The sequence below is a fragment of the Ruditapes philippinarum genome, unplaced genomic scaffold, assembly GCF_026571515.1.
Source record: "Ruditapes philippinarum isolate M1 unplaced genomic scaffold, ASM2657151v2 ctg3228_1_1_1_1, whole genome shotgun sequence".
Classification (NCBI taxonomy): domain Eukaryota; kingdom Metazoa; phylum Mollusca; class Bivalvia; order Venerida; family Veneridae; genus Ruditapes; species Ruditapes philippinarum.
Window position 1 is genome coordinate 23,849 of NW_026863584.1, and position 27,309 is coordinate 51,157.

The 27,309-nt window shown below is 33.3% G+C and overlaps 1 protein-coding gene across 2 annotated transcripts; it reads right to left on the bottom strand.

The window, feature by feature from the left end:
• Nucleotides 1-211: 211 nt before the first annotated feature.
• On the bottom strand, nucleotides 212-26,998 carry LOC132722584 (catenin beta-like). Of its 2 annotated transcripts, none has more exons than XM_060707105.1 (15): nucleotides 26,838-26,998; nucleotides 12,937-13,010; nucleotides 11,443-11,570; nucleotides 10,867-10,999; nucleotides 10,387-10,574; nucleotides 9,747-10,051; nucleotides 9,092-9,293; nucleotides 8,472-8,616; nucleotides 7,724-7,827; nucleotides 7,148-7,354; nucleotides 6,611-6,865; nucleotides 5,460-5,621; nucleotides 4,288-4,563; nucleotides 3,841-3,958; nucleotides 212-699 (listed from the first exon to the last, which is right to left on the bottom strand). In XM_060707105.1, the coding sequence occupies exons 2-15, from the start codon at nucleotides 12,977-12,979 to the stop codon at nucleotides 491-493; spliced, it is 2,475 nt and encodes an 824-aa protein (XP_060563088.1). In that variant the 5' UTR covers nucleotides 12,980-13,010; nucleotides 26,838-26,998; the 3' UTR covers nucleotides 212-490. The 2 variants fall into 2 exon arrangements, with proteins under 2 accessions (XP_060563088.1, XP_060563089.1); XM_060707106.1 differs by lacking the exon at nucleotides 26,838-26,998 and adding an exon at nucleotides 13,331-13,352.
• Between the last annotated feature and the right edge of the window lie 311 nt (nucleotides 26,999-27,309).

Here is a 27,309-nt window from a genome sequence, read left to right on the forward strand (position 1 = left end):
ATTCATGAAAATTGAATTTTAGGCTATCAAAAGAAAAGATTTAACAGTAATCCATATAAAGGCAGTGCGTGTTATTGTACCACCAAAAGATGTGCGATATTTTGTCAATGAGGACATAATCATATCTGATTATGTAGTTGTTTTTATTTACTCCTATTGTCTCCCTTTCTTTCAAAGATCTATCCTATCTTGACTGCATCATATATAGTACAAAACACAAAGAAATCTAAATTATGTTCTAAAAATTTTAAAAGTTAAAAAGAAAAATCTTTACACATATGTTTAAAAAGATCCAAGCATTTTGTACAGTTCATTCAGTCACTGATGTCTTACAGATCTTTTGAAGATATTTGGTGTTTTTCTGTAGACCGCCCTTTAATATCCACACGAGTTCACTGGTTAAATTGTCTCCCTCTTACTGTTTTCATTCCCATGCTGATTAAAGTCGTTAGAATATAGATCACTGATAATGGTCACAATTTATCTCCCCTTACAAATCGGTATCAAACCAGGTTTGGGGAAGCCCGCCAGGGTTATCTCCCTGACCTTGTGGGGGCATACCACTGTTGTCCATGTTTCCGAAACTGAGATCACCATGGGGTCCAATGTCAAGGTTATCCATAGGGCCATACTGGTTGCTACCCTGGCTGCCTAAATCTAAACCCTGCATTGAATCTATTGGCAACTGACTGTCATAACCTGAAAGAAGAAATGTTAACATAAATATCTAAAACAGTGTTAAACATGAATATCTCAAACAAAATATTGGAACACAAATATTGAAAACAGCAAATGCAATTATCAATCCAAAAAGCATAATCTTTAAAATCCTAGTACCAATGAAAACAAGAGCCATGTCAACATGGCCATCCCCCGCCGAATGTGTTTGCTCATTGGAAGAATGTATATGTAGTAGAGCAGAATAATTCCATTTTAAGAGGTCTTTTGGTAATGAAAACTGATGGCTATAGTGATTACAGATTTGAAACCTATGTGAATACTGATGGCTGAAAATAACAAAGGGCAATAACTGAAAAATAATGCAGGGTAGGTTATCATCCTTTGTGCTGCATCCCTCCTCAGTAAAAATCTATCCACCTATGAAGTTTCAAGTTGAATACCTCAAATACTTTTGAGAGAAAAAAAATTGAATTGAAAAATTAAGTTGAAAAATAACAAAGGGCAATAACTCAAAATTATAAAAGGTACAGTTATCATTCTTGTGCAGTGCACACCTCCTGAGTGAGATCTATGCACCTATGAAGTTTCATTTTGATATCTCAAAAGGCTTTTTGAGTTATGCTCTGGACAAAAATTAATTTTGAAAAATAACAAAGGGCAATAACTCAAAAATAATGCAGGGCAGAGTTATCATTCTTTAGCACTGCACTCCTCCTCAATGAGATCCATCCACCTATTGAAGTTTCAAGATGATACCTCAAATACTTTTTCAGATAAGCTCCTGGACAAAATAGCATGAAAAAAACAAACAAAGGGCAATAACTAAAAAAATTGTATAGGGAAGAGTTATCATTCTTGCGCAATACATTTCTCCTCAATAAGATCTATCCTTTTATGACATTTCATGTTGATATCTCAAACACTTTTTTGAGTTATGCTCCACTCAGGTGAAAAATTAGGTATGAAAAAAAACAAAGGGCAATAACTCAAAAATTATGAAAGAAGAGTTATCATTCTTGTGCACTGCACACCTCCTGAAGTGAGATCTATGCACCTATGAAGTTTCATGTTAATATCTCATAGGCTTTTGGAGTTATGCTCTGGACAAAAATCAATTTTGAAAAATAACAAAGGGCAATAACTCAAAAATCATGCAAGGTAGAGTTATCATTTTTGTGCACTGCACTCCTCCTCAATGAGGTCTATCCACCTATGAAGTTTCAAGTTGATAACTCAAATACTTTTAGAGATATGCTCCGGACAAAAATTTCGGACGGAAGGACGGACGGACGGAAGGACGGACGGACGGAGACTATTACTATATCCTCCGCCGAAAATTTTCGGCGGGGGATAATTACTCAAATTAACATTTTATATACTCAGTACAACTGTATAAAAATATCAACCTACAATAAAGTACAGTGTCATTTTCATTTTAATACAGATGTCATACCATAGATTTTCTAAAATTATCAAGACAATCCATCTATTATTCTGAATTGGCATGTAAATATTAACTATATATTTCTTGAAAAAATTGACATAATAACCAGTAATACCAACAATTACTAAATTCTAAAGTATTCTTGCTATATATATTAAACTGTAAATGATATTAAGATTATGCACAATTTATATAACAAGAGGGCCATGATGGCCCTGAGGTCGCTCACGCCCTGTATATACCCCCCCCCCCCCCCGGCCCAATTTTTTACCGCAAGGGCTTTTATTTGTTTATTTGAACAGACTTGGTAGACACCCATAAGAAGATGTTTCATGCAAAACATCTAAGTTCTAGCTCATTGGGTTTTTTAAAAGAAGATTTTTTAAGTTTTTTACTATACACATAGAGTAAAAAAACAATGACACCCCTCGGGCAGGGCCAGTTTTGACCCCTGGGCTTTTATTTGAACAAACTTTGTAGATATTTACTTAAAGATGTTTCATGCTTAATATCTAAACTCTAGTTATTTGGGTTTTTTCAAAGAAGATTTTTAAGTTTTTGCTATGTATATAAGGAAAATCAATGACCCCCGGGGCGGGGCCAGTTTTGACCCCAGGGCTTTTATTTGAACATACTTGGTAGACACCCATTAGAACATGTCTCATGCTAAATATCTTAGCTCTAGCTCTTTGGGTTCTTTAAAAGAAGATTTTATAAGTTTTTTACTATATGCATATAAGGAAAATCAATGACCCCTGGGGAGGGGCCAATTTGGACCCCAGGGGTTTTATTTGAACAAACTTGGTAGACATTCACTAGAAGATGTTTCATGCCAAATATATAAGCTTTAGCTCTTACAGTTCTTTAAAAGAAGATTTTTTAAGTTTTTACTATATGCATATAGGGAAAATCAATGACCCCCTGGGGCGGGGCCAATTTTGACCCCAGGGCTTTTATTTGAACAAACTTGGTAGACATTTACTAGAAGATGTTTTATGCCAAATATCTAAGCTCTAGCTCTTACGGTTCTTTAAAAGAAGATCTTTTAAGTTTTTACTATATGCATATAGGGAAAATCAATGACCCCCCGGGGGCGGGGCCAATTTTGACCCCAGGGCTTTTATTTGAACAAACTTGGTAGACACTCATTAGAAGATGTTTCATGCCAAATATCTAAGCTCTAGCTCTTAGGGTTGTTTAAAAGAAGATATTTAAAGATTTTTCTTTCGGTTGCCATGGCAACCAGAGTTCTGCATGGAATTAAATTCTTTGAACAATTTTTAAAGGTGACCACCAAAGGAACATTCCTGTGAAGTTTGGATGAAATTGGCTCAGTGGTTTATGAGGAGATGTCATTTAAAGCAAAAGTTTACGGACGGACGACGGACGGACGCCGGACGAAAAGCGATCACAAAAGCTCACCCTGTCACTTTGTGACAGGTGAGCTAAAAACCTGGATAGTGATCCCATAGAAGCATTAATCACAACAAAATTACATGAAAATTGCTGACTCGGTTTAACTGAGTCTGTACAGAAGGGATGATGAAAATGTGCAACATCCCTCATGCCCCTAGCACCAGCTTGAGCGGAACTCAAATTTCTTGCCCAAGGAAATAACTGCTTGACCTCAGATGGGGTTTGAGCCCCGATTCCCAAGCATTCCTTCAAATAATGGTGTGAACTAATGGACTATTGGTAATAATTACATTACGTACCTCGACTCATGTCATGCTGAGACCCGCTCATGTTTTGTTGACTACCTGGGTTGTACATCTGATCGTTGGGTCGATATTCGTCTTGTCCGAAACCACCAACATCGTCAAATCCTGGGGGCTGTAATCAAAAACAAAAATAAAATTGAAACTTCTTTTCAATAACAAAACATAAGTGATAATTCTGTTCCATGTATTATTTTTAGGTTTTTATACTTGAAACCTTCTACTTTTCTAAGTTGATACTATTTTCTATAGGAATCATAAAAGAAACGAGGAAATTGGATCTATATGGTTCAGTTTAAGTTTTAGAAATTGTAAGCCCCTTATTCTTTCTTTGATGATTTTTTGATCTAATGATGATCATTAAACTTGTAAAACACATTAATTTACACAAAAATTAACACAGAGTCTGAAGACATTCTGCTTTCATATATGTGTAAGACTTACATCAGCCCATGCCATGTTTTGGTCACCTCTGAAGAGTGAACTGGTCAATTCTACAGACAATCTTTTCTTATAGTCCTGGGGTTTATCTTCGGACATCCTGAACAGAACTGCCGCAGCGTATGTGGCCACACCTTCGTTTCTGGAGTGGAGAAGTTCTGTCAGAGGAGCGGTGGCTCCTTCCTGCTCGATGAGCTCGGCACCTTCCTTGTCAGAGGCCAACTCGCACAGGACACCGGCGGCAACACGCTGGATATTCTCTACTGGCGAGTATAGTAACTGAAAAATACAGAAATTTAGTTTTAAAATATGGAAAGATTTCAAATTTGTGAACATAATTATGAATGATAAGCAAACATCTAGCATCACAAGAGTAAAACAGTATACAAATCTTAATACCACTATTAACTACACTAATTAAATTTTCCCTATCTCAACATTAAGAGGAAATCCTGTATAACTTTATGTATTGAATCATTTTTATACAATTGTGTGAATAATTTATTATGCTATCTAGGATAATGTACAGCACAGGTGAAAATGAAGAACACATAATACAAAATAGAACCAAATTAGTAGGTACCATTAAACTATTTTAAGCAAATATATATTAAAATAGTAGCCATTCTTTTAATTTCTTGCGCAAGTTTTAAGCCTACCAAGATATAGACCTTGCAGATTTTTAGCTGATACAATTTACATTCAATATAAGTTAATACATATGATGTTTAAAACCAGACAATAACGTGTGTAAGTGGAATACCCTTCAGCAAGTGCTGTAAGCATTAATAAAATTACAATTTCTTCTCTACATTTTATTATCAAAAATCACGCTGCTAGGAATATTCTTCCAGTTTTTTCAGTTTTGTTTTTGTGCATTTTTAGGAGTAAATTACTTGATAGAAAGCATTTTATAATAACAAGGGCATTTATTTACATTTAAGGCTGTTATGGAAGAATCATTTTTCCCCCCTTTTTTTTAAATATCACATCAGCATAATTTGATCTGAAAACCATTTTTTCATTAAAACTAACAATAACATGTTATACGAGAAGAAGAAGCATCCCGAGGACACAATTTTTGTAAATATCATAAGTAATCATCAAAAGCGGCCCTCTTTCATTCAAACACATATACACACAAACACACACAAAAAACTCTTGAGGTTTCTTACTTGTACGAAAAGTGGGATACAGTTAAGCCCTCGGATCACTGCTCTGTTGTGAGCCTCACGGGCGAGGATATGGAGGGCACCTACAGTTCCCTCCACGATCTCCTCCATTCTGACACCGTCAACGTACCCGCTTCCTTGTCCGTTAGAGCTGATTGACGACCTCTGTAAAACATAACATACAAATGTTTATTAACTATCTTTGTGTAGGAAAAGAATTCAGTGTTTTTTGTAGGAGGGAGGATGGAGGGATTCATTCATGTTTTTGAGAATTCATCTCCCACCTTATTTTTTTCAAAGGCAGGAGGAAAGTTTTACATGGAGAAAGAAAAAAAAAGATCAACAATTGTAATAAAAATCCCCCCTTTTTTCAATCCTAAAATAGACACTGAGAATTTGCACCTGACTTTTTTGCATATCTTATATAAGATACCAATAAAATGTTTTTAACCATAGCTTATTTTTTCAAACAGATCTTCAATTTTCTTCGTCATTTTCTACCTTTTTTGATTGCCTTTCTCATAATACCACATCTTCGATGATGGCATTTAACATTTTAGTATCACATTCATTACGTACACAATTGAGTGAATTGCAGTAAATGCTTTTTGTCGATAAAATTTTGCCTGCAGGTATCATTTAAAAGTATTAAACATTCTAAAGTGCTGCAGATTTTACTGTTTCACTTCAAATACACTATTATCAATATAGACTATTCATTAATCTAGTAATAATGGCCAAATAAGACATTTGCATTCTTAAAGGCCCACTGTGCCTCATTTATGCATCTTTTTTTCTCTTAACATTTTATTTTTGGTATCTTGTTACAGTTTCAAAATAAATGCTCATTTGCAATACACATGAATTATATTTAGCTTCTTTTGCTCTGTTGGCAATTTTTATAATTATAGTGTATTAGTATTTTGTATGGAAGTCAAAAAACAAATTTGTTTACATTTTGCTACCTTTACATGTTAACATTACTGCACATTTAGCACTAGTTTATTTAGTTATTAAACATGCTCTTAATCCATTGTTACAACATTATCATACACATGATGGACAATTCTATAAAATATAAAAAATACGGATTTCTAAAGCATAATAGGCCTATAATGGATTCATTGAAAAGAATTTATAAAGGATAAACTCACCCTTTGGGTGTCTTGGTGTGCTCGGATCATGAGCTGTACAATTCTCGGCAGAGCTCCATGTTCTCTTAGTGGGGCGTGGTTGGCCTGGCAAAGAGCAAGGTTACGAATAAGACCAACTACAGCCTTGATGAGTGGCCATCTGCTTGGTGGGTGGAGAAGTTTCACAAGGACGGGGAGGCCGTAATGAAGACGGACCGCATTCTGGGCCATCTCAGCCTCGTGGTGTCGAGCTGTCAAGTGACGCAATGCACACACCTGAAACCAGAGTAAAAATAATCGTTCAATATACATGTATAAATTTTAAGAAACAGTAATATTCATCTATCAAAAGAACCAGTACCAAAAAGATTAATGCAAAATTGCTAATTATGTGTAACAATATGCCCAAAGAATGAAATAACTTATGCTGAAATTTAAGAAAAAGAAGCCTCACTTCAAAGAAAAAGAAAATTGATAAATAAAGCATTACATTACAAATGAATATTACAATAAAGTTTCAAAAAAATAGAGTGAAAATTTCAAGGAAAAGAGACTTACAGCTGGTTCCGTGATGTCTTCTCGGTCCCCGGCTTGTAGAATAGTCCTGACAAGGGCCTCGATACCTCCCACCTGGCACACGATCATCTTGTTACGAATATTGTTACATGTCAAGTTAGACAAAATACCTGCAGCACAGGTGACCACGTTAATGTCATTAGATGACAACAGTTGAACTAACATCTGTAGAAGGCCATCTAATGTGTCCTGTAATGGGGAAAAGAAACATTTATTACCGAGTTATTTCAAAATGTAAATCTTCTTTAATACATTACAATGAATGAAATTAAATAACTGGCATATACAATGCATTACATGTGAAAAATAGTATAGATGAGCAAACAGAAATTAACACAAACTTTGCATTTCAGAAAATTCACAGTTAACCCTATTCATTTTATGATTTTAAAATGTTCACACAACAAAATCAAGAAAAAGGAAAATGAAATGAACTTCCAACAATCATTTTCGCTTCAAACAGTTATATCAATAGCCCGATAGCATCAAGTTTTTATTATAACATTTAATTTATATGCTGGTAAATTACAGGCGAGATAAAATCAAATGGATACTTACACATTTGGTTGCAGCATCTGACAAGTTTCTCAGTGTCCACAGACAATTCTGTACAAGTCTCTGGCTTCCATGACCAAGGTGATTGGCCAATGCCTGCATACCACCTAGTTAATAGTAAAATCCATCAGGTTAAAAAAACAGTCTCCATGAAAAGAGGCATGAGCTATTTATGATGGGACGTATAGTCCACTTATCAAATCTGGAACACACCATTCATCACTTTTTTAAGGAAAATTTCAAATTTTTTTTAAAAATCTGGAGAAGATCCTCGAAAGTATTAACCATAGCAAGATAAAATGAAAATTACAGACTCTGATTGATCGAGTCTGTACATGAGGGATAATGAAAAAAAGTGCAATATCAACAATGTAATGGCAGGACCAACACTTGTAAATCCATACAATAAAACAAAACTTACATATTCGATAATAAATCTGTTGACCAAAATTGCTGCCTATTTTACACATTGAGCTTAATTTAATTCAGATATGAGCCGCGTTACGACAAAACCAACATAGTGCGTTTGTGACCAGCATGGATCCAGACCAGCCTGCGCATCCTCGCAGTCTGATCAGGCAGGATCCATGCTGTTCGCTATCAGTTTCTCTACTTGTAATAGGGTTGGTAAGCGAACAGCATGGATCTTGGTCAGACTGTACGGATGCGCAGGCTGGTCAGAATCCATGCTGGTTGCAAACCCATTTTGTTGGTTTTGTCATGACGCGGCTCATATAGTATTGCTACATACCTGCTTCTACAACTGCAGGTTTGTTGCTGGCACACACAGAGAGGACCTTTAGAACACGAGATGTGGTCCACAGAAGTTTCTCGTACGTGTATGATCGCATGAGACGAACAAGTTCACCAGGTCCTCCGCTAGCCAGAATTATCAACTGGAAAGAGAAGACATTAATTGGTATTAAATCATAGCGTGTATACAATAATGAGTTCCTATAAAAAAAATTTGCAAAGGATATTAGATCATTCCATCAAAATTTGATTTTTCATAAGTTAATTAACAGTATCTTTTCATTAAATTTCAAATAACATACAAGTACAATCATAAAACAAATTTTTGACAACCACTGGATTATATGGGCAAGATTTTCATTATTCTTATTAATTTATTTAGTAACTCTGTCAAAATACTTAATTCTTATTTCAGCATTTTGGTTATATCAAATTCATATGTAGCACTTTATACTCCGAAATATTTTCATTGTATTATGCAAGTTAATTAATGCAAGTAAAAACCCTTAGAAATTCTTTCTGATTTAGAATATATAAATGTACAGCGAGCATTCCGGCATTATATTAACTAAACCATAAAGTAAACCAACAAAAATTATTTTTCTAATTATCACACACCTTGCTTTCTTGGTTTCCGTAAGCAAGAATTTGGAGACAGTCAGTTGTAATAGCAAGGAATTTAACATTATTCCTCTGTAAAAGGGCAACCATCTTCTGCAAGCCTCCAGCGAGACGGACTGCCATCTTAGATCCATCTTGGTGCAGCAGAAGATTGTGTAAAGTAGTGATTGCGTAGAATAGCACAGATTCCATTGGTGAACTGTAATACAAAAATACATACACAATTATAATGTCGGTTAACATCATTAAATAAACCTTAAAACTTATGCTTTGTTTGTTGTTTGTTTTACTTTTTCATTATCATTTGTTTTAGTAAATAAATTTTGTTCTGTCCAAAATTCATATGAATTGCTTCACAATCAAGCTTAAATAAGTATGTAACTATGTTTAAACTTATTAATACCACGTTTATACTGATATTACATATATTTTTCTATTTTAAATCATTAATTGTAGCATAATAAAACATAAAATAACTTTTAACATCCAATGTCTGACACTAATTTATGCACTTTTTTTCTTGATACAAAAAATTAAGAAGAATAAATATTAGAATTTAAATAATCGCTTTTGAATGTTTAGAAAATGTACAATACTTCAGGTGAAAGGCCTATCTAAATAACACAATACAATAACTGACAAATAAACGTACCTAAGAAGTTTCACGAGTGCTGGTATGCCACCAGATTTAAAGATGGCCAGTAAACCTTGTCTGTGATGTGACAGGTTATGTAAAGTTCCGGCTGCACATCTTGTTGTCTCCGTATCGTTAGTGTTACTCATGGCTCGTACCAGTGCCGCCACCATCTGTGGCGAGTTCATTATGGCGGCTCGACTCGCCTCCTTCTTTGACAGTTGATGAACCATCATGGCTGCTTGGCTGACAACAACTTGATCATCGTCGCACAACAGCTTGGTCAGCTCGGGGATGGCACGTGTGGCAAGATCTGCATCATCCTGTATAAAGATAACCAAGCAATTTTACTACAGACCAATGTCAGATGTTTTTTCAGGTTGTTTTTTAATTACTAAATGCCATTTTTAATTACTTAAGCCTCAAATAATTTATTATGAAACAATTGTCTCTTATTGTAACATGTTTATATTTTTACTTTATAATATTAAATACAATTCAAAAAGCATTACACACAGAACTGTTCATAGGCAGGAAAAAACCATTATTTTAAAGAATTTAGAAATTTGTGCAGTTATGGAATTCATTTGATACAATTTAATATTAATGCCATTTATAAAATGCACAATGAAATTTCTTAAACTTTTTAATTCTTTACCTGATAATTGATAAGGTTAACCACTGCATGTTTCAGCATCTGTGAAGGCTCAGCCAGACGCTGTACCGCGGTTGGCTGGTCAGGATGGATCTGTGTGGATGGGATTTGAAGGCCTTCCTCCAATGTCTCGGGAAACATGGCCTCCCGTACACGATGAGATCGTGTCTGGTTTAACTGTTGGTTCATATCTGAGAAAGAAATATACGTTTTAAGTATTAAAACATTATATTTGTAAGCAAGATGGTTTTGGACTAAGTAATTTACCACAACAAAATTCTATTCCAATACATTTATTCCTTTCCAGTCTTTATTTCATGAAATAAAATGTTTTTAAATTCATTTCTACTTGTGCCTTATCTAAAATCAATCCCATAATTAAGATAATTATAATCATGATAATAAAATGGTTAAATACAGTGAAATTTCTAGTCTTTCATATTTTCTGATATGCTGCCTTATAATATAATATGATATGCTTACCATCAACTTGTTCCTGTGTGAAGCCGGGACCCATTCCCTGCTCGCCCCAGTTGAACATCATTCTTGATGTGTCCATATTCTGGTCTGGTTCCTCCATATCGTCCACATGGCTCTTGCCACTGAGAGATGGAGCCTGGAAACAGAACACAAAACAAATCATACTTATGAACATTTTGGCAAATAAAATGTTTTTAGTTCTTTGTCAAACAATCTAAAAAGTTGTTTTCATTTAATAAACACATACTTCCAAGTTCAAATATCTTGAGGGTTAATTTTTTTCACTAGGCTACCATATGTTTTTATAGTCTTGGATGGAATGAAAATGATTTTGAGCTTTCAACATAGAACAGGACTTTGTGATTTAAATGATGATTTAAACATCTTTCCAATCTTGCAATGAAGTAACCGAAACGGTCATTATCTCATTCACAATTAAGCCTATATACTTATTTTGTAGGGTAAAGCCTAAATCTTCTTTGGAATACTAGCTTAAATAAAAAAATATAAATATTTTCACTATTTAACAATGTTTTATAGTCTTTTCCATGACCTATGTTAATATTTTGAGATTCATACCTGTGTGGTAGCGCCTGAGTGGATTCCTGAATCTCCCATGTATTGGTTCTGTTGCCACATCAGTGTCTGTTGTTGTTTGTTGTCCATCGGCATATCCCCTAGATCCATCATGTTACCACCAGGACCCACTGTCAAAACAAAATGTCACTTTATTATATTGTTGACAACTACATCAGTCTTGTTGTTTGTTTTGTAAAATCAATACACATCATTTAATAACCATAGCTTTTTGTCAATGGTGTGATAGAACTACTGGACTAAAATAGTTGTGAAAGTAAAGTTTTCTGTTTTGCTTTTTTCCCCAGTTATGCAAAAGTGTGTTTAATTAAATCATATGAAAAAGGTTCAGCTCAGCCTTGATAAAGCTTGTTCCATGGCATAGCAGATAAAACTGAACAAATATTTTCTGTAGGATTAAAATAAATCTCTTCATTGTCACAAAACTAAACAACAAACAAGATCTTTTGTTGTAGCTTTATCTCAATTATTGGCCAAGTTGACTGTGCTAAGATGGTTATGGCTGTGTTGACCATTGACTCTTTCCACTCATATATCATTTTTCTGGCTAAATGACATACTTGGTGCACTCTGAAGCATTATTCTCATGATTTTAAAGAAGCTCAGAACAAAAGTACAGCAGGCAATTAAATATTCATAAATTGGGACAGCGTTTATATTAAAATGAAATTTGCCTCATTTCAAGTGTATAAAACTATAGATCCACTGCCTGCAGTTTTTACAGATCATTTTCTTTCAAATTTGAAAAAGAATAATATCAAAATAAATGTATGAAAGAAATATGTTGATCTGTATTCTTATGAATGAGCCAGTGGCGCATTAACAAATTTCAAAACCTACTTAATCAGTTATTTTAAGTAGTTGCATAAAATATATTGCTCCGGATTTACGTACAGTGTATAATATGTGTGCTAATTATGATAAAAATGCCGATTATGACAAACATTCCATGATATAACTCTTTTAACAATTGTTTATGGAAATGAGGTAGTTCAACTGTGTACTGTTTAAATTTTGTAGAAAGTTTTCATTAGATATATAGCTTTACACAAGCATCAAACCCCAGATACTTGCTAATGTATATGAAATGTTTTGAAATGTAATTTTTATGTATGAAAAAACTGTATTTCAAAGCAAGTTATTTACAAATTACACATTGCAAATGGCGCTTAATATTACGAAATAAACATTATAAATCAGAATAAGCACAAATAGCCCTTAATGTGTTAGCATCTAGTATTACTATTAAATACTGCAATTGCATTTAACATGTAACTTATCTTTAAAAGTGAAAATTTCTTGAATTTCTACAAAATGTTAGTACATTTTTTCTCAATGCTGATTTTCTTAAAAAACATTTTTGGCTTGTTTGGACACATGCCGCTTTCAGAATCAAAATTTGTCCCTATAGCAACATAATTTTTAGTCTCAATGTCTTCAGTTCAATAACAGGGAAAGATGAAGAGATATACTTACTGGCCCTGGTTGAGGCTGGTTGATTTATATTGTAAGAACTCATGTTTAAAGATCTTTATGTATGCTCAAAGGCTCTGAAAATATACAAGACAAAAATTCATCATAATTTAATTTAACTAAATAATTGAATATTTGAAGTGAACACAGTTTTATTGAGAAAGAAGAAATAAAAGTTTACACTGATCATACCATTATACTTCAGATATAAGCCGAATGGCTAACATGTACAAAGTTTACAAAAATAAAAAGAGCATACTGGTATATCAATTTGTTTAAAATCCATTAAACTAAAATCTTTTATAATTATCCAATTATTATTTTAAACATTTATATTACAAAATATTCTGAAAACTTTAGTTACAAATCAAAAACATGTTACAAATCAAAAACTTACTGCATTTAAATTATCACAAAGTATTAAACAAAAATTGTGAAAATAAATAAAATCCTTCAGAATGAAACACAAATTTTAATAACAATTTTTTCTCTCAATTCTCCAACAATGAATAACACACCACAATTTTTTTTCTAGTTAATATACACAGTATCTGGATGTCTTTTCCAGGTTTTTACTCAACAATATTTGAGTTAATCACCTGACAACAATTCAATCACTGCTGAGTGATTTTTTCTACACATACACATAAAGAGTATATCACAGCTGACTGAACAATTTGAGTAAATCCATTCACAAACACTGTTTAACTGCCAGTCATTGCAATATTTTTCACACCCTTTTCACCTCACATAAAAAATAATGACTAAACCACGAAAATCAATATAACTTTTATACAGGAAAACTCCACTCGATTTGAAAATGTTTAGTCACCGTGCCCGTATGCACTACATTGTTAAACTTTTTTTCACCAGTTCACATTGTTTCACTTTATTTTCTCCACTTATGTGTGACATTACACAAACTCACTATTTCCCTATTTTTTTTTTGTAGAAAATATTTCCTGTTATGTTTTTGGTAGAAATTAAAAGCTCCCAATCTCTATTGAATTAAATAACTTGGCAATGACTTCAAACTTAACTAGAAATGTGTCCATAGGACACGGATGCCCCCACACGCCACTGTTCTGTCAATCTTATGACTCTAGGTCAAATATTTTTTGGACTACATGTGCCACAAGTTGAAAACTAAAAATCAACAAAGGGCCATAATTCTGTTAAATTTGGTCGCAGCAAAAATTCCATTCTTTACTACCATCTACACATTAAGGTTGTTCATCCCTGGAAGTTTAAGCAAAATCTGCCATCCGGTTTAAGAGGAGTTGTGTTCACAAAATTTCTACATAGTATATAATGAAAAAATCAAAAAAGGGCCATAATTCTGTTAAATTTGGTTGCAGCAAAAATTCCTTTCTTTACTACCATCTACACATTAAGCTTGTTCATCCCTGGAAGTTTAAGCAAAATCTGCCATCCGGTTTAAGAGGAGTTGCATTCACAAAATTTCTACATAGTATATAGTGAAAAAATCAACAAAGGGCCATAATTCTGTAAAATTTGGTCGCAGCAAAAATTCCTTCCTTTACTGCCATCTACACCTAAAGGTTGTTCATCCCTGTAAGTTTAAGCAAAATCTGCCATCCGGTTTAAGAGGAGTTGCTTTCACAAAATTTCTACATAGTATATAGTGCAAAAAACAACAAAGGGCCATAATTCTGTTAAATTTGGTCGCAGCAAAAATTCCTTCCTTTACTACCATCTACACATTAAGGTTGTTCATCCCTGTAAGTTTAAGCAAAATCTGCCATCCGGTTTAAGAGGAGTTGCGTTCACAAAATTTCTACATAGTATCTAGTGAAAAAATCAACAAAGGGCCATAATTCTGTTAAATTTGGTCGCAGCGAAAATTCCTTCCTTTACTACCATCTACACATTAAGGTTGTTCATCCCTGTAAATTTAAGCAAAATCTGCCATCCGGTTTAAGAGGAGTTGCGTTCACAAGATTTCGGGACGTACGGACGGACTGACGGACGGACGGAATGACTGACGGACTGACGGACGGACGGACGGACAAGTGCAACGCTATATGCTCCCACATTGTGGGGGCATAAAAATTCAGTTAACTCCAAAAAATATATTAACTGACGTCCTATTCCAAGCACCTGTATTTTCAAAAACTAAACATAAAATGCATTATTTCAGTTTATTTTGCTATATATTTAACCCCCCAAACTCAAATGTGATCGTATTTTCTGATAAAGTCTATTTTAAACTATCAGTAAAAATCAATATATTTTTATAATTGTTTGACACTTCTGGTATGCTAATATACAAACATGTCACTATTGTTGAATAGAAATACAACCAACACTCAGCTATCACATTTTCAAATCTGACATAGCTCTTTGTAAACATAGACACCTTTATGACTTAACCATGCAGAAATGTGTGTATCGGTGGACCGATAAATTTTCTAACTTGTTTATTGTATACAGGTACTCATTTAAAGTTTAAATTTCATTAAATAATAAAGAAACGACACTGTCAGAAAAACTATTAAATCAATTAAAATAAACACATCTTATAAGTTAGCTTTTAAAAACGTAGAAAAATCTACAATATATCATGAAAGGAAACAAAAATCCTGACACCCCTACAAACTGTGTAAAGTAGTACATTCCAACATGACACCTGCCATTTCTGACCTACCTGTCATTAAATAATGGGGTGTGCCAATGGGTTGAGACATTAATAAACAGCAATCTCGACTGACATGGGGCGCACAAGGGAAATACAACGGAAAAAGAACACTCAAGGCTTTCCTGAACATCAAAGGCATAGTAAAGACTGGCAACATTTTTTTATGTAATTTGTTACATCCTTCTGGCTTAGATAAGCGCATTTATATACACATTTGTGAATTGGTTGGAAAAAACACACACACCAAAAAACACACAAGAATAATTGGGTATTTTCTTTCAACAGATATATTAGGGGAAGAGAGCATTTGAATAAAAAATCTTTATCCAGACAGTGATTTTGACCAAAAATCCGCAAGAAAGAATTTATTTTCAAATGCACTCACCTTCAATGTATATACCGATATTATTATTCCCCTCTTTTATATGTTGTAGCCAAAGTACATGTGGGGTCCAAAACGGACAGAAATTACAAAATTTTAAATCTGTAGATATTAGTGCAAGGTTTTTATTTGCTGTAGAAGGGTATGTGAGATATTCCATTGCATTTTTTGCCATATATAAAAAAGTATCAAGAAACACAATTCTGTTAGGAATATGGAAAGTGGCAAAAAAGGTCATACAGTGCATTGATATAACTTTTATCACCTCTCCCCTCGCCTACATTTTTTTTCTTACCTAACCCATAATTATAACGTAACACATGAAAATGTAAACAGTGGCATTACACAACTATCGCCTTTACTTCATCTGCTTATACTGATAAAATCAATTCCTTCAACCCTTGGTACAAAACCATAAAATTCCACACAATAATTTTTACGATCTTGGGAAATATGCTCTAGATCTAGAAAAGCATGGAACTGGGACCTTGATCAAAGGTAACCGGAGACTGTTTTGAGTGCAATTAGCAAATTGCTTTTACTGTTAGAATTGGCAGCTGTAAAAAAACCAGCCTACAGTAAAATAGAGAGAACCTGACAGTATTTACTACAACACAAGAACATATAAATATACAAGAAGCTCTTTTTTAGATTTATGTTTACAGACAATCCACACACATCCTGGCATTTCTGGCCAAGGATTTATAAATCCTCGAGATTTTCTTGTATGTAAAGTTACATAATTGTTGTTTTGTTCAACATTGTTCAACATTTAAATATATATTTTTGACAATGGATCCCATAAGGAACAAATAGGGGGAACAATCTAAACTGAAGCCTTGACTTGTATATGTCTTGTCAAACTTACAAAAGTTTTATCAGCTTCGGAAACTTTATATAAGTTGCTCAACAGTTTCGCCAAAATCAGTCAAAAATCTCTAAAAATCACAAAACAGGTTTCCAAGATAAGCAGAAGAGTAGAAAAGACCTGATAATAATGGTGGTAACCTTTGTACAACAAATAGGTGGCCCAAAGCAAGTGATCTTTAAAAACTTAAAGCAAAGTTCCCTCCCTTCTCCTTACCCAAATGCACAATATTTTGTGACCAGATGACCTTAAGAATTTTCTGTTGAAATGATGGGTGATTTTTGATACAATTAAGGACAATAAGGTTCAAAATGTATAGAATTAAAGATGTGATCATCCCATTGCTGACAAATCTCAATTTTAAGGTAAGAGCACTTCGGATACAACAGACTGTATCTTTAGCATCAGTATGCATTGCAAAATGTCAACAGCAACATGGTCTTGTTGCCTCAATAGCAAGAGCATTGGACTGAGAATCAGCAACCCTGGTTACTTTCAAAGGCAAAGCAGGTCTCTTGTTTTCAGTTTGTCTGATCATGAAATCCTTTCTAAGATCATTCAGGCTGTACTTTTTCTCTGATATGTACAGAAGTTAACAGTTCCTTGGAAAGATGAAGGTTCTACTACTGGTAAACTGCTTGACAGCATACCCAGAAACAATGCAGTGGCAGAACTGACACTGCTCTGGTGAATTCAAAGTGGCTGATATACTGCTGTGATCCAATGGGTAAACTACCAACACCACCACCATCAGTATCATCATTTATGCATCTATGTCACACTAGAGACGTTGTTAAACCAGAGATTATTAAAACTACTGAATTGTCAAGCTTCCATTTTTGGTATTGTCGAGTTTCAATATAGGAAATATATTCATTAAGATGAAAAATTTGAAGATGAAGACCAACATTTTTCAGTCTGTAATTTTGTCAGTTTCAGAAAAGAAAGTGTTAATCAACTTAATGGTGACACAACTCTCCCCCACCCCCACAACCAGTAAATTTTGAAAATAACAAAGTTCCATAAGGGAGCCACCATATCCAATAGTTTAAGTGTAACTGCTCTGTACCTTGGAAAATTGTAATTATAATAATTATGTGCTTATAAGTGATTAAACCAAATAATTTCTTTGTCTTATTTGATGTATACAATGTTATCTGAGTTTCCTAATCTGTCTAAAACATCCTAAAAATTTCCAATCCAGGGATTTGGGTCATGTTCCCAAAGTGTTGAGAGCAAAAAAAAACCCAACTGTATATGAAGGAGAATAAAGGTTGCAAGTATAGACACAATTCCCATTAAAGCCCTGCAGTCAATCTATGCTGATTTTGACATATGTCACGAAAACAAATTATTTTCCAGTCCACTTAACCATGTAAATTATACTACCATATCTATTCATCTGTCACATTGGACCAATTAGTTTCAACACATTTAACTTTAATTCAATTTGTCGAAAATTTCAACATTTTCTTTAGCTCTCCCTTGGGGCACCTCTGGATTACAAAAGGTGCATTTATCAGGTAACCTGTCAAGGTAAGTTATGGGGGGAGATTCTCAAAGTTATATAGATATAAACAAACTAGTCATTGTTTTGTTTTCAAAAGAGAAATACAAGATACTCAAAATAACAAATACAAAGAAATTCACAAAATAAAACTGTATGTATCAAGATAAACTCACTTTATCTAAATTCTTGTTGCGTAATCCTCACATGAGTTGTAATTTTTTTTTTAAAGGAAGCTTTCAATGTTTTGAACTTCCCCCCAATGAAATATATCAAGTGCAAACAAATTACTAACCTGACATGTGGGGAGTTTGGATTATAACAGAAGTAGTGAATGGCAAAATGGTTTAAGTGGTAGTATTCTTTATCGGGATTTACATCAGTGTATTAAAATACTCTCAATGAAAGTGTCAACATATTTAAGATGGCAGCTTTATGACCTGTGTTACAACAGTTTAGCTCTGCACACAAGTCATTTCATCTGAATTATTGAATTATTAAAAAGGTGTGGGAGTCTGTCTGTTCATGACTAAATTTGTTATTTTTTTAAAGTAAAGTCAAATTTTATTCTGTTTATTTTTTTTGTCAGTCACTATTTACATTAAAAGTTGTAAATTTGTACATTCAAAGTTGTAACTTCGTATGTATGTGTGTAACTAGTGAATATTTGTAGTTGGTGTACACAAATGTATGATGAAATAGAAAAATAAGAAATAACAATTTTTTTTTTAATTCATTATAGACTCCCCCTGACTTTTAGAAAATAAATTGTAAATATTTGTAATTCTTTTGTTTGTTTTTTTCATAACATTGTAAAATTTACCATTCATTGGTGGTAAAACTTAATGCCTGTAATGTGAGATTGATGAACTTTTCATTCTGAACCACAATACAAAGGTGTTCTGAATGAAATCACATTATTACCGATGTAAACAATTAAGTATGCATTTAGTCTCATTTCAAGCTATGGCGCCTACTAAGAGGGGAAAAGTAAAAAAAGTATGTACATAAATCAGAAATGCCATCCATTCACTACTTCATGCAACTATTAACTTCAAAAGCTGCAAAGAGCAGAAACATCAAAGCACCAATTTTGTCGGTAACTGCAACTGCTACTTACACTGATGAACAAAATTAATATAAGGTACCGATGAAAATTAGGTTTCATTTTATTATTTCAAGGCACATTACTCGGTCAGTGGCATCTGATCATTTTGCGCTATGCACTATTCTGCCAGTAAATACTTTTAAATTTTCTTTAAAAATGATAAATGATTCTGTTGAGGTATACTATAAGGGTTAAATAATGTAGCTGAGTTGCACAGCCTTTAATTTAAACAAGTTAGCCACCATTTCCTCTAAGCAACAAAATCTAATATATTGGTTGAAATACCATTTTTTTCACAGAAGTATTCTTTCTGCATCTATCAAGCACAAATCTTTTTAATTTCTCATTTGAAATTTTAGACCACAACCCTGATCGGATTGTTTTAGTAATTTTCAATTAAAGGCCAATGATACTCCAGAAATGATTTATTCCCAAAAACTTATTTGGTTTTGGGTGCCCCGTTTTATAAAAAAAAATTAAATATCGGCCTATTACATGAACAATCTTTTTTTTATTTTTTGGCAATTACATTAAGTACTGTTAATGTTTGTTTCTATTTGTATGGAAGTCAAAATACTTCTTTGTTTACATTTTTCAACTTTAATGACAAATTATTTCACATTCAGCATCACTTTATTCAGATGATACACATCTTATGTCTAATACCATTATTTTCTAAAGGAAAGAAATATATTCCTCTCCTAGGTATATTAATGTGCCTTTAACAATAAGCAATTTCATTTTTTTAGTGTATTGTATTACAAATAACATGAAATACTTACACTTTATAATTATTGAGTCACTGCATTGTTCTCCTGGCTTACAACATAAAAAAATCTCAAGAACACAGATTATAAATCTTCCTAAACAACATTACAACATCCCATTGGAATAAATTGTGTAAAATCCAACAATATAATTTTATCTATTATTTTTTAACTCCTCAGTCCTTTTTAATACAATGTCTATCTTCAATATGTATATACTATACTGTACATGTACACAAAAGCTTACAAATGACTAATGCATATCTAGAAAGTTTAAAATGCTTTTTACATTATTCTGCCACACAACATTTCAAGCCTAAATAAATTTCTCAAGTGTCACTACTAGTTATATACACACACACTACAAGCAGATTAAACTTATATACATCTATACACCAAGGTGAAATTTTAAACCATCCTGTAGAATGGTTTAACCAGGACTCAAGCTAGGTTCAAAATTTAGGGAGAAGTCACTTCTCCCTCCAGCTGCTTTAGGGAGAAGTGGGGAGACTTTAGGGAGAAATGAGGAGATTCATTTATCGATGTTTGTTGTATGTTATTGCAATTATGTTGACTCACTGTACATATCTTATTAAATGAATTGGATTTGTGTTACAACAGAATATTCAATTTTAATTCAAAATTAGTTTGAAACAAGTAATAAGAATGAGTATCATGTAATGCAACCATTGCATTAAATGAAGATATAAAAGCCATAGTTGATTCCTATCATGGATCATATCATGGGTGGATTAACAGTTATTCCCTTCTGATTTACTATTAAAAAGCTTGCGCCGGACATTATATTCATATTCACTTATGTTGTAAAGAAAATGAAAGTAGATCTATAACGAAAGACACGATCTTTAATTTAACTTCATTTGTAATAAATACAGTGTAATACGCCGTCAATTTTATCAAATTTAACTCGTCGACAAAAAAGGTTATCATAACTTTCATTTAAAATTACCGTTACAGTTATATGTCGAGCGGTCCTCTTAATTCTTACAAACATTCGATAGTGAAAATTTAATTGACGTTTGATCCGTCCATCTTAAATAATTGTTACGGGTAGTTGTATGTTAGCGATTTAATGATTGGTTTAATAATGTCGCCTCGATTAAAACGTGAATTACGATTGGTTTCTCGCACGTATCGGTAATCTCGCCGTGGGCGGAGTCTAATTGTTCCTCGAGTGTCTGTTAATTAGACTTTTATGACATGTTGGTAAACAAACGGATTAATGACATTTCGCGTTGATTGAGATGCATGACAGTCCCTTTTTCCGGCAGCGAGGGTAAACAAAGCAAACACACACAACATGTTATTCACAGTTATTGTTGGTAATTTTCAATAATGGATCAATAAAATCGGGCGACTTCATCTTCGCTTTCATGTAGGATGTCGGCGAAGTCAGACAGGATTCGGCGACTATTTCGCCCGAATCGCCCACTAGCTCGAGCCCTGGTTTAACAATGTAAGAAAATTAAGATTTTGTGCATGTTTTGCTGAGGGTTTAACATCTATGTTTAAATGGCTGCTTAACATTACATTAGAAACTTCGTTCAAAATTATTTTGGGGAAATGTTTGATTATCACTTATTTTCAAAATCATTCATGAGAATGACAACCTTGCAATAATATTGAAGACGACTTTCATGTTTCTTGGAAAGTTGGATTATTATAGATACTATAATGCATAATTATACCATAATTATACAATCATGTTATTACACTTATAAATATAATACACTGAGGCCATCCTTAAAAAATAGTTTGTTTGCAGTAACCCAACCCAGAATTTTCAAAGTGGGTAGGTAGGTCGATTTTTTATTTTTTTTTTATTGAACTGTACTCTTAAACATGGAATTTCAAATGCTGGACAATTATATGCTTTGATAATCTGGTAACAATTAATAAATTGATAAGTGAATTATAATTTAATAAGACCTACATTTTATTTCTTCTATTAACCTTTAAAAGAACGAAAACAAAGCACAAGGCAAAATTTTTTGATTCAAAAAAAATTTTTTTTTATCCAGACCATGAAAAAAAAATTTTGAGTAGGGGCAAATTTTGTGAGTCGGTCGCGTTACTGCAAACAAACATTTTTTTAAGGATGGCCTGATATTCATTATTTCCACCTCCCTCCCCCATCCCCCCCGGGTTTCTCTCTCTATATTGTGAATATGTCCTGGTCTGTCATGCACAAGAATGAGCCACTTCTTTCTGTTAAAATATTTCAGGCAGGTATAGAGGTTACGCTCATTAAGGATGTTCTGATTCTTTTAAGTTTGAATATACCCAAATGCACTGCTTCATATTAGATTTATACTTCAGTATACTGTTCTGACTGTTCAGCACATAGAACCATACCACCTATGCAGAGTAACACTATCTGATTGGACGAGGGAAAAAAAACCATTAGTACTGGGACATTTGAAGTGATGTTGAAAATTAGTCAAAAGGTTCTTAAACAACCAAGCTTGAATCATTCACATGTAGGCAAAATATTATGTAAAACTTTTATTAGCTAGTAAACTTCATTTTTAAAATATGTATGGAACACAAAACATTATAAGAGGCCAGGAGGGATATTATGCCAGTCTGTGAGAAAGTCTGTCGCTGGGTCCTCGGATCTCGCAAACTAAAAATCATGAGGGACGAGATAAATTTCTATACAGTCAGTCCTCATGTCAGAATAAAATTTCAGCCAGTTTGAAACAATTTTTGGCCTTCTAAGATATGCAAAACTTTCAAGGTTGACCTTTTTTTTCATTTTTGCTTGTATTCACAGACCCAGATAACCAAAATCACCACAAGATACAACCAGATTTTAGCCACCATCTTGTCTTGGATAGTTTCCTTACCAAAACATATTTTTTCTCCAATCTTCAAAATTAAATCTTTGAAAGATGTATCGTTTCCTTGTGAATTATGCTAATGTTTTATTTAATTTGTTTCTGTATATTTTTTCATAGTATCTTATAGTTGAGCCTGATAATTCATATTTGCTAAATTTCTTTGTTTATAATTATGGCAATATCCATCCCCCCACCCTTACAAAAAATACCTTTCAGAGTCAAGGCCGGGAAAAAAATCATCAGGGCCGGAAATAAACTAAGGATCCCAGTCCTTGTGGCTGGAGAAAATTTTTGACTTTCGCATTGACTGTTATGCATATATATTTTATTGTTTCCTTAGGAAGGGCTTCACCCTGTTTGAATTTCAAGCATCCCATAAAAATTGGCAACTTCTAAATAAATACCTATGACCCATACCTCCTACAGATCACAAGGTCAAATTTGAAAGTCAAGAAAACAGTACCACACCTTTAGAAGCAAGGTATTTTCATCACAAAATATCCCATCTGAACCAATTTTACTTGACCCCCTTTGGTCAATTAACTGATAAGAAAAATTTCATTCCAATGACCGATGACAACCTGTGCCAGGGAAGGCACTACAATCATGACACTACTAGCCTTTTCAAAAATTTTCTTTGTGGTATCTTAACATTTCATTTCATCTCCAGGACTTTTCAGTGGTGTTTTTTTAATATTATTTCAATTGGTTTTTATATAGAAAGTTTTCACAAGTAGAAACAACCTGAACACATCAGGCAAGTGCCTAAAAATCTGTTCCCATGCAAGTCATTCTGAATTTAACTCCATTTATATCTTTATTCTTTGATTGTAGATTAAAGGGATGCCACTGAGGTTTTTTGACATGGTGGACTGAAAAAAATTTCTGTTGATGGAGACAAATAACCTTTGTGCACAATTTCAGATATTTGCTCACTCCTTTATGTCTAGAATCATAATTCAAATTGTTAAAAATGACCTCAAACTGAAAAGCCTTTCAATGCTGTTCATCAAAATCAGACTAAGACAAGCTCAAAAACAAGATTTTCAATTTATTTCTAAATATATTTCTCAACTAACTTTGCATGTCTGTTTTAAGTGCCCCAGATTATTTATGTAAGAAATTCAAACTTTCTATTTTTAAGCTTTTAGACCTCCATGGAGTCCCTTTAAAATGAAAGAACAATTTTTGAAAATATATTCTGGATATCACAATTTTGTAACGATCGTTCTTTTTTGTTATATACCAACATATTATCTATAGTCAATGTCCTTTTAAGTTATTTTATAGTTTGATAATGTTATAAGTGCAAGTATGAGTTATATATAATCACAGGAGCATAATATTCTGCCAATAAATAAGAATTAAAGTAAAATATGTACCCTCTTCATAAAAATAGGTCAGTGAAAAGATGTTGCATCCCTTGTGTTTATAGGGGTACATATTTAACTGTAATTCTTATTTATTGACAGAATATCAAGTTCCTGTGATTTGATAATTAACTCATAATTGTCAATACTTTTTATCTTTATCAAATTTACAAAAGGTGCTGAAAAAATCAGACTTTTGAGGCCGAATCGTTAAGGCACCGGGGTAAAAAGGCTTGAAATTGCCCTGGCCAAGTGTGAGGTACCCCTCTGAAAACCTATAGATGATATTTTTGATCAAACATACACTCCTTGGACACCAATATTAGTTAAAAATATCAGGAGGCCTGAACAGTGATTTTTTCTAATATCTAAAACAACATGTTGCTTTCTGAAAGGGGGAAATAAAACGCAATAAGTCAGAAAAGATGAAAATCTGAACTCAAATTCCAACAACTCAGAATAAAAAAAAAAAAAAAAAAAAAAAAAATGGACTAAATAATAAAGTATTGTTTGATTTATAATAGGTTACATGAATATTAATATGTTTGTCTATTATCTTATTTTTATTAACACTGTCTTATAGGCATCTGTCTCACTATTGATCCATTTTAATTCATGTACCAGGTTTATTTATAACATAAATATTTGTTTCTACATGTTATCATATTTTTGCCGCTAAACGCCATAACGATTTTTTGGCGCGTTCCGTTATGACGTCGCTCCCAGCAATTTTATTATGATTTGCACTGATGAAGGCATATAGCCGAAACGTTTGCAATTAAATTAAATTACTAAATGTTCGTGTTTGTGTGGCTTGTCTGATTATTTTAACAACTCAGAATAGAATTTACCAATACATTTTATGAAATTTCAATTCAATTTAACATGCATTTTACATAGCAGAGGCTATCTATAAAGAGAGCTTTCAGTCTTCTAGCTGATACAAGATGTTGTTTAATCAAGGTTTGGGTAAAAATAGAGCACTGGGTATTTAAGAGGAAGATATAAGTATTTTTAGGGGAATTAAAATGGAAGTGGCTAGCCGTACAGGCCCGTACGGCTAGCCAAAAGTTCTAGCCGTACGTGAGTCACGTACGACTAGCCAGGACACACTGTATTGGCTAGCCGTACGGCACTTTTCAAAAATATGTGGAAGGCGAAAGTGCATATGTTAATTATGACTTTAAGCGAGGATTTTAGACAAGAATGTTTACTTTTTAGAGATTAATCGACGTGTTGGCTACAGAAAAAAATGTACTTTGTCATCTCAAGACGTCGAGAAAAAATATAGCGTTTGGTTGCAGTTAAATAACATCAATTGAAATACTTTACAAAATTTTGATAATAATCCATTTTTGTTTCATTAAGTGTAATTTTTAATTTGAAAAAAAAAACAAACAAACAAACAAAAACACCGAAAATAATTGTTGTTGGGCTCTGATAATTGCGTCAATTACCGACGGTATAGAAGTTTGTCCATCGTCCATCATTAAGGAAAGTTTGCATTATTAAATTATTTTTCCTTTTCACCGTTTTTTTACTTTCTTTTTATTTATTTATTTATTTATTCCCCTCCGATCATTATTTATTCGATCCATGTGCTTAATTAACGTTTTAACAATTCATCTTTCATACAAACCATAAGCTGAAAATTAAGGACGTTATAACATGCAACTTTGACACTTAATCTTATTAAGATAGATTATACAACGCTTACAGTACTCGTATTTATTATTTTTTTTTTTTGCAAAATTGCGGAGCATCTTTATTAAAGTGAACACACTAGGACAAATGCGGAGATTTGATTAAAATCGTCGTTTAAGGACACAAAATAACTTGTGCATTTTCGACTTCCATATAATTTTGAAAAGTGCCGTACGGCTAGCCAATAGTGTGTCCAGGCTAGTCGTACGTGACTCACGTACGGCTAGAACTTCCAATTAAAATATACTTATTTTGGGCTTGGGGAAACAGCCTTTATATTTGCTGTTAAACATAGCAAAAAAATCACTGTCGAAAGCCCTGTATTAAGTATTATATACAAAAAGAGAGGTTTCAAGAGCTTGTACCCGTACCCATGCTATTTTTAGACTGCTCCTTTCTCAAAAAATAAATTTGTTCTTTGAAGTTGTGAAGCTAAAATTAGTATCGATATATATCAAACACTGTTCACATTGTTTCTGCAAAAGAGATATATTTTGCGCACTTAAAGCCTTGTATATACAAAATTAAACATGCAAGACTGAAGTGCATTTTAAAATGATGATTCATTATACACATTTCGTAAAAAGTCGACTCGTCCGCTGAACAAAAGCCTGTTACAAAATACGAGACTTCCGATAAACTTTCGCACCAAAATGTACAATAAAAGTTGCTTACCGTAAGCAGATGCTTTGGCGAACCATAAGCTTTCTCTTAAGACTGAAATTTAGGCGAAACAATAGAGAAATTAACGGTTGTTTGTACGAAATACTTTGGAAAGTCTGTTCAAATTTCCAAGATGGCGAGCATTCAATTAAAAGCTACGCATGCGCACTAGCCTCGCACCTGTTACACCTCATTAGGTCCGTGGAAAGGCCAAGCAAATGATAGGCCGAAGTAATATTTTTATTTAAACATCGCTCGAAACATTTGTGCTGCAAAAGATTTCTTTTTCATTTAGCGCACGCGTGTTTTAACCGTGGTACTTGATATTTAATATATTTATTGCTTATTAGCGTCTGTTTTTAATAATTACGTGTTTAAAACACACGATGAAAGACTGACTAGTGATGGTATTAATTTAATTTTTTTTAGTTTTCATTTGATTCATCAGAGAGCAAGTGCTGAAGTTTCGATTATGAGAGAGCAT

What these genes read in the sequence shown, in the direction of transcription:
- LOC132722584 (XM_060707105.1), bottom strand. Translation starts at nt 12,979, where the DNA reads ATGAGTTCTTACAATATAAATCAACCAGCCTCAACCAGGGCCA. An exon ending in ACCAGCCTCAACCAGGGCCA is followed by an intron (nt 11,571 to 12,936) that starts GTAAGTATATCT and finishes TTGTTTTGACAG; the next exon opens with TGGGTCCTGGTGGTAACATG. An exon ending in CACACCAAGACACCCAAAGG is followed by an intron (nt 5,622 to 6,610) that starts GTGAGTTTATCC and finishes TATGTTTTACAG; the next exon opens with AGGTCGTCAATCAGCTCTAA.